Genomic DNA, 12,420 nt, shown 5'->3' with positions numbered 1-12,420 from the left:
TGTCCATTTCAACTTGCGTGCAGGTAGGTTAATCACAAGTTGCCTCTTCATCCCTTGCCCTTCTTGGGGGAGGGAGGGAGTCTAGTTTTTAATCTAGGGTAAAAATCATGATAGTCTTGAACGGTGGATGAATTTATGAAAGGGGTGGCAGAGATTCAGGGTGTGAGCTGGAGGCAGGTGTCTCACACACACAAGCATTTGACCCTGTGGACTGGGCACTGACCTGCAGTGGTGCCCTCTGCTAGTGAGTCCAATGCCCCCTTGGACAGGGTGTGCCAGGATCATAGGGGGGCTCAGAGCTTTAGAATGACAGGATTGCCTGTGTGTCCCTATGAACTGCTTTGCAAGTGTGTGGGATTGAGTTGTCCCCTACAAGCCGGTTGAGATGAGATGGCTAGTCTTAGTGGAGGTGATCACTGCACCTCATTTACTGCTTGTACAAGGGAACAATGTATCCCTCCCTTTGAGCTATGCAGCTTCTCCAGCTCAGAGTCAGGGAGACACTCAGCCGCAGTCTCCAGTTTGACTCCTGGCTTGTGGTCATTTTAAGCCCTGCCTGCTGGTGCACCTGCACGGGGTGTCCGAGCTCTCTCTGGATGTGGTTGACGTCTCTTTACATGGCTTTCCAGTCGATGTAGCTGCAGACTCTGTGGCTTCGAGTGGAAACGATGCTGCTAGCTTTGGGGCATAGCTGCATGGGGCTCCTACATGCAATTCTGAATCAAGCATCTCTAGACGCTGTCGTTTGCCCCGAGCCGGGACTCTTAAAAGGATCATTTCCGCGGCATCTGGGCTTGTCAACAGTAGGAACAATAGAACCTCGAGGGCCCAGGCCTGGACCACTCTCCTGCAGCACCAGTGTGTTGATCTAGATCCTCTTTTGGTGGAAGGAAGCCCACTCTGCTGTAGTAACACATCGGCAGTGGGGTCTGGGACAGGACAGATCTGGCTTTTACCTCTAGGCTTAAACTGCATGTTGCTGATATGTGTTGTGTGGGTCACTACAGCACAGTGCGTGGAAGGCAAGTGGATAGTGGAGGGTTAATACCTTTATCCTGCACAGCATATTAAAATAACCTGCCTAATTGGTGGGACTAAAATCCTTCCTGCAGAGAAGGACCGTGGTAGTTCTAAGTGTGGCTGCTCATCTACCTCCTCAGTTTGATAGTAAATTACCCTGCCTCGGTGGCTACCATGGAGGTACCACAACATTGTGGACAGGGCTGTTGTGAACTGCTTGAGTCCTGCAACTTCAGAAAGCCAGGCCCAAGAGAAAACAACGCAAAGGAGCCCAGGCTGCACCCCATACTGCAGCTGCTGGTGGAAATCCTTGGGAAGCATAGCTGCATTCGAGTTTTACGTGCAGCTGCTGAGAGAATGATCCAGGCTGCTTGGTTTTTTTTTCTTAATCACAGGCTCTGTATCACCCCTCCCCCAGTCCCTTTTTTTTTTTTTAATTTTTTTGTTTATTTGTAAGGTAAGCCTGCTTCACTTGAAACCCTGCATTCTATCATGAGACTGGTCGTGAGGAGGGTTTTAATTGGTAATGATGATATAAACACCTGCACCTGTGACTTCCCATTTGTCCCCCTCAACACAACTGTCAGGGGCTGGGAAATGACACAGGTGGTGATCACATGGGGGAAGGTGGGGTAAGTACTGTACTGTGGTCTTGAAATTTTTATTTTTGCATATGTAATCCATCCTGTACAGGTAGTTCCAACTTTGTAAAATCTGTGTATTCCATTAGTGGATTGTGGCTGCCCCTGTAAATAAAATGCATCTTGACTTGGTATCAAAGCCTCTTTTCTGTATAATGTCATTGAAGTGCTACTGTCTCCCCTTCTGACTAGAACTACAGCTGTGGGGGGGAAGTGGTAATGGTTATAAGAACTGTGGGGTTTGGGGGTTTTGTTTTTTTTTAAATTCAAGCCGCTCCCCATTCCCCCAAGAGTTTATCTCTAACTGTTAAACTGCCTGAGGAAGAATGGGAGTTTGTGTGGCAGCTTGCACCGTTTGCAGCCAAACTGGACTGGAAGGGACTGGGGGGGTGGGGGGGGAAATGTCATGCACTGAGACCTGAGAGACTTACTGCTTGTGATTTTTAGAGTAGAAGCCAATCTCCGGGCTATGACCGTCACACAAGGCCAGAGGCCTGCCCTAAAGGCTTTTTGCACTAGTATAACTACTTCAGGTAAGGGTGTGGGTTTTGTACCAAGATTGTTATCCTAGTAAAAGCCCTGCTGGGAATCTATTATGCTAATAGGGCTAATTCTTGCTCAGGAAGCAGAATAAGGTCTATCCATAAGCACTTCCATATCTGTTCAATTGTGCCCAGTGTTTTTTTTTTTTTTTTTTTTGAGGGGGTGGGAAGGGTGCTGCTTAAGTGACACCCCTTGTCTAGGGGAGTAACTGAACTCCCTGGAATAACCCTCCAGCTGGATGCTCTGTTCTGGAATAATCACTCCCCTCACAAAACAGTAATTCTGGGATTTAAAAAGAAAACATTTGAGAGACTGGTCTACACTAAAGCTTAACTCAATGTAACTTAGATGGCTCAGGGGTGTGAAAAAGAGACCTTCCCCCAAAACAACATGAGTTACATCAACTTAAGCACTCCCCTCCCACCCCACACTGTTGGTGGGAGATGTAGCTTCTGTCTCTTGCAGAGATGGGGTTGTTATGCTGATGGGAGAACGCTGTCCTGGTTGCATAGACATGTCCTAAAGTGTTCACAGGAGCAGCTATTTCAGAATAGCTTATTTGGGTCTAGCTATTCTGGCCAAGTTCCCTCCTGTAGGCAAGGCCTCAGCTGTAAACCAGGTAGCTGCAGGGCTCCTGTAGGCCTATTTCCCCCTGCTGCTTCTCAGCCCTGTGCGTTCCTCACACGTTCATACTTCTTGCACTCCTGTGCATGCAGGCAGTTTCTCCTCTGCCCCCATGCAAAATAAAACGCTACCTTCAACAACCAGGAGCAACTTTCAACATGTTCATTATCTCACTTTAAACAAAATCCACTGTAGGGCCTGTCTTTATAAATGCATCCATAGAAAACAAGGGTGGGGAGGAAAGTGCTCTAAAGAAAGTTTAAACATTTGTCTCAAAGTGTCGGATAGGCACAAGTCTACCTCCTCCCCGGGGAAGAGCACTCAGCAGAAGTTGCAACCTTCTATTTAAAAAGTATTCCTTTAAAAATCCTTCCCTCCCATTTGCACCAGGTGCCAGTGAGAATATTTGGTCTTTAGAATTAGCACATTAAATACAAAGCAAGCCTGCTCAAGCAGGGAGAAGGTGCCAGGCAGCCCCAGGCCCCTGAAAGGGGTGCCTAGGCCCTGGTGGAGTGCACACGTGCTGAGTGAGCCAGCTCAGTGTGTAATCCGGGAAGGCAGCCCCTAGCCTCTTGCAGGAGTGGCAAAGTGATGGAAGTACCATGCAGGATCACAGCAGGGTGACATGCTGTCTCATCACCACAGAGTCCGGTCTTGGGAGTCTGGCCTATCCTAAAGCAAGCCTGAGCATGCAATGCTCCAGCAGCTGCGTTCTAACAGGGCCCATTCACCTACAGCAGAGAGGACAAACCATGAAGCCAGAGTTGCTTTCTGCCAGGCTAGAAAGTGGCTCTTTTTATGGGACTCCTTCACACAGCTGAGACAGGCTCAGAGTACACAGGCTAAGGCTGTTTAAAAGATGTTCATGAGGCAAGGGACAGAAGGTCTCTCTCCTCATCTCTACCTGAGGAGCTGCAGCAGTGCCTTGAGAGTGACACTTCATCTCATGCCATAAATGAAACAGGTCAGTTAGCGCACACAAGCAGCACCTGGCAAAGCTGTCCCCTGTGATGGAGGAACAAAGTCTCTCTCATTAAGCAGCAGCAAGGCGAGGAAACAGTGAATCTAGGGGTCTCTCTTCCACATTGCTGGATACAGAAGGTTCTCTAGTATTTGAGCAGGCAAGGGGGTTCCTTGGGCTCCCAGCCCCTTTCCCTGACACTGTTTGTCACAGCACATTTAAAACAAGCTATACAACAAATGCTGGGTTCCAATTAAAGGGACAGACAGGAGTATCTGCCCCTCCAACTTTGCCTCTTATCGGCCGTACATCCCAAAAACCAGGAAACTGAAGAAGACAGTCACCCCAACCAAGGAGACCGTGGCCGGCGCAGTGAAGAATTGGCGGTAGTTGATCCGGCAGTACCATATCACAGCCAGCATCACCATGAAAACAGGGAGCATTAGATTCCCTATGTTCACCGTGACCCCTGCTGCTTCTGCTGAGGTGACCCCTGAGTCAGGAAGGGGGGAGCTGGCGGTCTGTGACAAGTGGCAATGGATCACACAGTTGTCCATGATATTGAGGGAGCGGAGGGTCCGTGCCTGGTCCTGGAGTAGCTGGCCCTGATAGATAAACTTCATCTGATTTTCTTGTCCTGGGAAATATTTGCTTTTTAGGGAAACAGAAAGAGGCAAAGTTTAGAAGAGAGGCTTTAAAAACCAGTCCTAAAGGCAGCCAAAACTGGGCTACTGACTTGTGTAAAACCCAAACAATGCAGCAAGGTTAAACCTCATCAGGATCCAGGATTCAAATGTAGTCAGTAAGTGACGGTCAATTTCACCATCCTTCCTGAAACACATCAGCTACTAACTAGGAGTTTAGGTTTACAGAGTGGGGAAGTTACACACCCCGCTGACTGCTCCTGCCAATTCTAGCTGCCACTGAAAATGAAACCATGGTCACAATGGGGTCAAACAGTTGTTTGTTTGTGCATTACACCAGCCCCTAGAGGCTCCAATCCAGATTAGCCCCACTGTGCAAGATAGCCTTTGTCCCAGAGCACGTTATAGCCTTTAGGGTTTACCTCTTGACCATAACAGGATTCAAAAAAGAACTAGATAAGTTTCGGGGGGACAGGTCCATCAATGGCTGTTAGCCAGGATGGGCAGGGATGGTGTCCCTAGCCCCTGTTTGCCAGAAGCTGAGGGGATGGATCACTTAATGATTCTCTGTTCTGTTCATACCCCCTGAGGCCTAGTGGGTTGGGCACTGGAGTGGGACTCAGGAAAGCTGGGTTCTAGTCCCAGCTCTGCCACTGGGTTGCTAGCTGACCTTGGGCAAGTCACTTCCCCTTCTGTGCCTGTTTCCCCAGTGGTAAAAACATGGATGAGGCTACTGATCTGCTCTGAGATGTACTGATGAAAAGGGCTGTAATAGCACAGACTGACATTTATACACAGTAAGAGCCAAATCCATCCAAGCCATCACTTACCAGCGAGGGGCACTTCGTTAGACATCCCAGAGAGAGATTTAATTGTTCCTACACATTTATAACCGGGCACTGCCTAGAGGCTCCACTGCACTGGGCTACAGACACACAAAGGGACAATCCTCACAGAACCTGTGGCAGTGCTTGTTGGGGGAGGTTTGCTCACTTTAACTTTGGGCCTCAGATTCAGGTGGGATCCTTTCCCCATAGACTGAAAATCCCCTTGATGTCTCTTACGTGCAACTTACCTCTTGAGAACACCCACGGTGTCTTCCGGTCTCACCATGGCCACCTCTTCCGTGTCGTTGAGGAACTTGAGACGCACTTTGATGAGCCCAGAGCCTGGTTCACTCTCCTCCCTGATGTGTGACATTTGCGAGGTTCCTTGGCTCTCTTGGCCCGGCTGTTCTAGGGCACCAGACTCGCTGGATGAGGTCCTTTTGGGCAAGCCTTGTATGTTCAGCAGATGGTCGAGGCTGGACTCAGAGGTGCTGCCGTTGCCCCCCTGCTCAACTGCAGGGCCCAAGTTGGATGCAGCACCCCCTTCCTCTTCGGCCTTTTCTTCTGCACTATCAGCGGACCCCTGGGGCTCAGTAGGCTCTGACGTTACTGAATTCCCCACGTACCGTTCGACGTGGCTGAGATGGATCACCGAGGATTCGCCCGTGGTGACAATAGTTCCCAAAAGCTGGTTGTTGCCATCTGCTACGTAAGTAGAAAGCCACGCCAGAACCAGAGCCAGGACAAGAACCACCACACCAGTCACCACCGTTACTTCATCCCCCACACCTTCAATGATGGTCATGCCAGGGGGCTTCATCTCTTGGCTTCTTGCAGGAGCTCAGCTGCAAAGAAAAGAGAACTCAACTCTAGCCATGAACCAACAAAAGGATGGTGCTCCAGAAGGGGAACGAACTGAGGCGGTGTGGAGCCTAAATGGAAAGAACCAGGGCGTGAGAAGCAGTAGTTTCTGCCTTTCCAATTGCTGAGTCCCTTGTTCTGTTTTAATGTTTGTCCCTTTTCTTTAAAAACAAAGAGCACAAGAACCCATCAACTGGGACATGCACAGCAAGCAGGGAAGGGAACCGTAACCAGCCAGGTTAACATGAAAGAAAATGAGCCAGGCTCTCCTAATGTCGTCTTAGTTCTTTATCCTCTAGCCGAGGAGCAGACATGGCAGAAATAACTACGGCTGGTTGGTTTTTATGACTCCCCAGAACGTGACGGCCACATTCAAGCACCGTGTAGCTGTTTTCCTCCTAGCTCAACTTTGCCACACAATCCCAGCACTGAACATAAACAGTTGCTGTCCAGCAATGGGGACTTCTGGCCTGTTTTCTGGCAAAGTTCACTTTTTAGATTTGACACGCAACTGCCCTTAGCGTATCTACCAACTGCACAACAAATGGGTGGGAGAGGAAGGGTTCTCTTACACTCATGTTTACTGGCCTAGATAAGACGAGAAGGAAGGAAGACAATACAGAGAACGAGAGAAAGTTAACACAGATAGAAGCAAAGCAAGACCACGTTATGAAACTTAAATATCAAAATCAATTTAGCAAATCAGCTTTTTCCACAGCAGCTCCTTCATTAATGCTGGTATAATGGACTATTCAGTATGACACATCCCCAACCAAATACAGTGACAACATTTAAGAAGTAATAGCCATTTAAGAAGAGGGGGAGGAGATAGCTCAGTGGTTTGAGCATTGGCCTGCTAAACCCAGTTCAATCCTTAAAAGAGGCCCACGTAGGGATCTGGGGCAAAAATCAGTACTTGGTCCTGCTAGTGAAGGCAGGGGGCTGGACTCAATGACCTTTCGAGGTGCCTTCCAGTTCTAAGAGATAGGATATCTTCAATTATTTAAATTTAAATTGCAAGGAGAAATTCTTCCACAGCAGAGGATGTAAGTGTAACATAGGAACTGTAAAATCAGAACAAACTAGCACGTCTCACAGATGAGGAAAGAACACATTCTGGGCCTTAACCACTGAACTCATGGGTTCTGCGCATTGGACAGGTCAGCTTTGTACCTCAGTTTCCCCATCTGCAAAATGTGAATGGTGATATCAACCCATTTCATAGGAGGCTCGTGAAGGTCAACTCATTCATTTTTAAAGGTCTCGGAAAATAATGTGAAAGTGCTCTAGAATAGCAAAGCAAAGACACAGAAAAGTTTAAAAGACTGGGCACACACAGTGCTTCCATGGATCAGGGAAAGACATGCCCACTCACAACTCAGACATTTTTAGAAAAGGAAACAAACATATTGCCACAGTCTGCAGTTACTCAGCTTTTCATTAGAGAAACAGCCAACCCCTCTTCTTCCACATCTCTTAGAAGCAAGTCCCTGTGACAAAGACCTGAACTTGAAATCATAAGTAGAGAAACTAAATGTTGGGAATAAGTGTCACACAGATTAGTCCCTCAATGTTTACAATCATGGATTCAGTTCAGTTTACCATGGAAGACTGTGATCTAGTGTTTGGTGAGGGGGACTTGGAGTCAGGACTTCTGGGTTGTAGTCCTGGCTCTGCCACTGGCTCTTTATATGACCATGGATAAGTCACTTCCCCATCCCAGTCGGTCTCTCACTTTCCTCATCTGTAAAATGGGAACATTCACTCACTTGCCGTAGCTACCTCACAGGTGGGGCGCTGAGGGTTGGCCTGGCTAATACTTACGCAGAGCTTCTGGGAAGTATCTATGCTATTCACACACTCAGCATCATCGTTAGTGCCATGTAAGAAGGCACCGGTCTGCGCGTGGCGAGGGTGCCATCTTTTGAAAGGAGAGGACATGTTCTGCCATTTCATGGAGTGCTGAATCCTTTTCTCCCCTTACCTTGCTGCAAAAACCGAAGATGATGAAAGACCTGGCACACACCCAACCCAGCGGGACCAGAAGCCCAGGGCTGCCCTGTCTGAGACAGGCGGGACACCCGCATGGCGCATAGAGGAAGAATCTAACACTCCCGGAGTCATGACTTTCCCCTGCCCTTTTCTGTGGGCCAGACAGGTACCTGCAGACAGAAACCTGGGCCGGGGCAGTTACCTGAAGGTTAATGACTCCGAGCGAGCAGGGAGGTGGCATTAATAGCGAGTGTGTGCGCGTCATGTTCCCAAGAGATGACACAGCCCTGACAGCGGGGGAGGGGGATCAAGCCGGAAGAGGGGTGCAGAGCTGGGGAGGGGGCGATCCCGGGGGGGATTAAACCCCCATAGCGGGGGGAGGGGCAGAGCAGGGGGAGCAATCCGGGAGGGGTTAAACCCCTTTAGCGGGGGAGGGGGCCGGGCCGGGGCGGTTAAACCCCCGTAGCGGGGCAGGGGCAGAGCCGGGAGGGGACGATCCGGGGGGGTTGAACCCTCGTAGCCGGGGGAGGGGGCCGGCCCGAGGGAGTTAAACCCCAGCAGCGGGGGAGAAGCAGAGCCGGGGGGGGGTGTTAAACCCCCGTAACGGGGGGAGGGGGCCGGGCCGGTTAAACCCCTTAGCGGGGGGAGGGGCAGAGCCGAGGGGGGTGTTAAACCCCCGCAGCGGGGGAGAAGCAGAGCCGGGGGGGGGGGTTGAACCAGAGGGGTGCTAAACCCCTGTAACGGGGGGAGGGGGCCGGGCCGGTTAAACCCCCGTAGCGGGGGGAGGAGCGGAGCCGGGGGGAGGGCGATCCAAGGGGGGGTTAAACCCCCGCAGCGGGGGGAGGGGGTCGGGCCGGGGGGGTTAAACCCCCGTAGCGGGGGGAGGGGGTCGGGCCGGGGGGGTTAAAGCCCCGCAGCGGGGGGAGGGGCAGAGCCGGGGGGTTAAAGCCCCGTAGGGGGGGGAGGGGCAGAGCCGGGGGGGGTGTTAAACCCCCGTAGCGGGGGGAGGGGGTCGGGCCAGGTGGTTAAACCCCCGTAGCGGGGGCAGGGGCAGAGCCTGGGGGTTAAAGCCCCGTAGGGGGGGAGGGGGTCGGGCCAGGGGGGGTTAAAGCCCCGCAGCGGGGGGAGGGGCAGAGCCGGGGGGGGTGTTAAACCCCCGTAGCGGGGGGAGGGGGTCGGGCCAGGTGGTTAAACCCCCGTAGCGGGGGCAGGGGCAGAGCCTGGGTGTTAAACCCCCGTAGCGGGGGGAGGGGGTCGGGCCGGGGGGGTTAAAGCCCCGCAGCGGGGGGAGGGGCAGAGCCGGGGGGTTAAAGCCCCGCAGCGGGGGGAGGGGGTCGGGCCGGGGGGTTAAACCCCCGTAGCGGCGGACGGGACGGGCACTACCACTTACCCGGCACTCCCGCAGTCGCCTCCTCCTGTCCGAAGGCCCCCCCCATACACTTCACGTTCCAAGCACACGCCGCTTACGTCACAAGCACGCACGCAGAAAACAGTGACGTTCACGCCCGCGCCTCAGACGTGCAAGCGACCTGGCGGCGTGAGGCGGGGCAGAGGTCGGCGCTGGCTGGTGACGTAGGCGACGAACCGAGAGAGAAGGGGCGGGGTCGGGATGATCCAAACCCGCCCCCGTAAAAAAATCCCTTCAAGATGGCCGGGCAGAGGGGGCGGGGCCTAGAAGTAGGGGCGGGGCCTCGTGAGGCAGGGGCGGGGCCTGGACCAGGGGGAGGAGCTTCCGCTTTACGGGCTATATAAGGGGAGGGATTGTTTATCCAAGTGCTGAGTAGAGTCTGGGATCTGGCCGGGGGTCCTAGGGGGGCTGCAGGACCTGCTGCCACAACAGCAGGAGCCCGGTAAAGATTCAAGACACAGAATGTGGGAGCAGACGTTGTGGGGTGGGAGCAGGATTACAGAACACGTCCCCTGCAGGGCTCTACAGCCGAGCGAGGCGGTAAAGAGCCATGTTAATCCCTTGAAAATAGCTGAATGTATCAGGAAAAGCCTTGGGAAATCTACCAAGAGCTAGAAAATTACCGGGCGTTGCTGTGCTGGTGTCGTGTATTGCTAAAGAACAGCCTGAAAAAGGCCTTAACACTAAAAATCTAGGACAATAAAAGCAGACTGCCCACCACCCAAATGTAGGATGCTAACAAGTAGGGAAATATATGGGGTCCCCTTGGAAATGACTGGAAATAGAGCAGGTAGAGGTGGGGAGCAAGGGCAAGTCATTATGTGAATAATTAGTGGGAGGGAGGTGAGAGCAAATGTCCACAGCTGTGCAATTTACATTTAGAAGAAGGGCTTTATCTGCCAGGGTTACGCTCCGATAGGAGATGTTTTGGATGAAACCATATATTCTGTTCCCCTTTGAGCTGTTCTACATGCTGAAAGTCTGGAAACATGGCAAATGTGAGTAAAGTAAAAATAAAGTGAAATAATGCGAAGGAGAGCATTCATATGTAGAAGGAACAGAACTAAAATGTAGCAACCATGTGGATAAGCACAGTACAGCTTATGGAGGAGGTATGGTAGCTAAACATATGCATGTTCAGATACAAAACAAGGATTATCAACACGATGTCTTATGCAGAAGCTGCTAAAAGGTATTCAAAACAACATCATGAGAAAGAGGAGAAAACCAGTAAGAGGAAAGCAGCAAAGAGTCCTGTGGCATCTTATAGACTAACAGACATTTTGGAGCATGAGCTTTCGTGGGTGAATACCCACTTTGTCGGATGCATGTAAGGGGAAAGGTACATTGTTACGACATAGTGACCTGTTTGCACTGTGCAAACTGTAAGGAGAATGGGGAAAAAATAGACTATAATAAAAGTAGCAGAAAAGTATTTGCATGCTAGTAATTTGGCAAGAGTGCATTCATGCCATTTTGAGAGAGGACAATACTGTGGTTTAACTAAATGGTGTAAAAAGTGTTTTTGATGGAATGCATAAAGCTTAAGAGCATGTGGTCAGGCACTCAAAGACTTTTTTTTAAAAACTGAAAGGCAAACCTGATATCTGTGTACAGGAAACATGGCTAAAAGATGGAAAAGTTGTCTCTTAAGGTCATAGTATATAGCAGAGTCAGATACAAGAGAGCAAGGTGAAGGGGAGGAAATCATTTATAAAGGAAAATTTGAGTTATATTGAAATGCATGTGAAGAAACTGACTTTTGAGTATACTGCTACTGAGACGCCAGTGCAGAATAAAAATACCTCTTTAAGGATGTATAATATTTACAACCCCTGTAAAGACTTGGAGAGCTCAGAATTAAGAGCCAACGAGTTCATATCTTGAATGTGGAGATCTGAATAACCATAGCCAAGGCTACGAAGCTGTGAAAGGGGTCACTGATTCCGTGATTTTACGAGACCTCTGTGACTTCTTGAAAATTCGGGGCTCGGGCTTCAATAAATCTGTGATTTATCGTTTGTTGCCTGCGTCCTCTCCGTGACTTTTTAATAAAAATACCTATGCTAAAATTGTAGCCTTAGCCATAACGAATTATGGGGCAGTGGAAAGTCGGCTAGCAATGGCAAACATTTGGAACAGTCCATTGATGAGCACAATCTGGTAATAACAATGGAGCACCGGCTAAGTTTAGCTCAGTTGCTGGTTCCTTTTCCCGTTTGGATCTGGGAATTGCAACTAGCAATATAGCTAATAAATATAGGTGGGAAATTTACAAGGAAGAGGGAAGGGAAAGTGATCATTTCCCTAAACTACTTATGTATGAATGAGAGGGGGATATTGAAGACACTGGAGGAACTCTTACTTGGAACTTAAAAGGGCTGATGAGCGTTTCTGGAGTAAAGGTGAGGAGTGCTTGAGCAACAAGTGTGTAAGAAGTGAGAGTAATTCTGTGATAATGTAATTGTCACGGAGTGTGTGGGGGGGGTCCGGTCCTGCACCCCTCTTCCTGGAACCCACAGTGACTCTCAGCCAGCCAGTAAAACAGAGGGTTTATTGGACAACAGGAATGCAGGTTACAGCAGAGCTTGCAGGCACAGTCAGGACCACTCAATCGAGTCCTTCTGGAGTTTCAGGGTGCTTGGGTCCAGCATAGGATCCCCTGAATTCCCCTCATCCAGCCCAAAACCGAAACTGACCTGCCCCTCCTCCAGCCTGCCGATTCCTTTGTCCAGCTTCCCAGGCCAAGGTGCTACCCCCTACCCCCTACCTGGCTCAGATTACAGGCTTAAAGATCCTGTCCCTCACCTAAAGACATCCCCGGCTCTCCCATCCCCCATGCGGACAGCCCCTACTCCATCACAGTAATAAAAGTAATTATGGCAGCACCCAAAGTAGA

General features: G+C 50.4%; 1 protein-coding gene across 3 annotated transcripts; it reads right to left on the bottom strand.

The window, feature by feature from the left end:
• Positions 1-1,442: 1,442 nt before the first annotated feature.
• On the bottom strand, positions 1,443-9,707 carry TMUB2 (transmembrane and ubiquitin like domain containing 2). 3 transcript variants are annotated; one of them, XM_030540995.1, is made up of 3 exons: positions 9,513-9,707; positions 5,509-6,105; positions 1,443-4,440 (listed from the first exon to the last, which is right to left on the bottom strand). In XM_030540995.1, the coding sequence occupies exons 2-3, from the start codon at positions 6,078-6,080 to the stop codon at positions 4,086-4,088; spliced, it is 927 nt and encodes a 308-aa protein (XP_030396855.1). In that variant the 5' UTR covers positions 6,081-6,105; positions 9,513-9,707; the 3' UTR covers positions 1,443-4,085. The 3 variants fall into 3 exon arrangements, with proteins under 3 accessions (XP_030396855.1, XP_030396854.1, XP_030396856.1); XM_030540994.1 differs by having other exon boundaries at positions 9,504-9,706; XM_030540996.1 differs by lacking the exon at positions 9,513-9,707 and adding an exon at positions 7,946-8,215.
• Positions 9,708-12,420: the final 2,713 nt, after the last annotated feature.

Source organism: Gopherus evgoodei, chromosome 23, assembly GCF_007399415.2.
Source record: "Gopherus evgoodei ecotype Sinaloan lineage chromosome 23, rGopEvg1_v1.p, whole genome shotgun sequence".
NCBI lineage: Eukaryota > Metazoa > Chordata > Testudines > Testudinidae > Gopherus > Gopherus evgoodei.
This window is presented reverse-complemented; position numbering and strand designations above follow the sequence as displayed.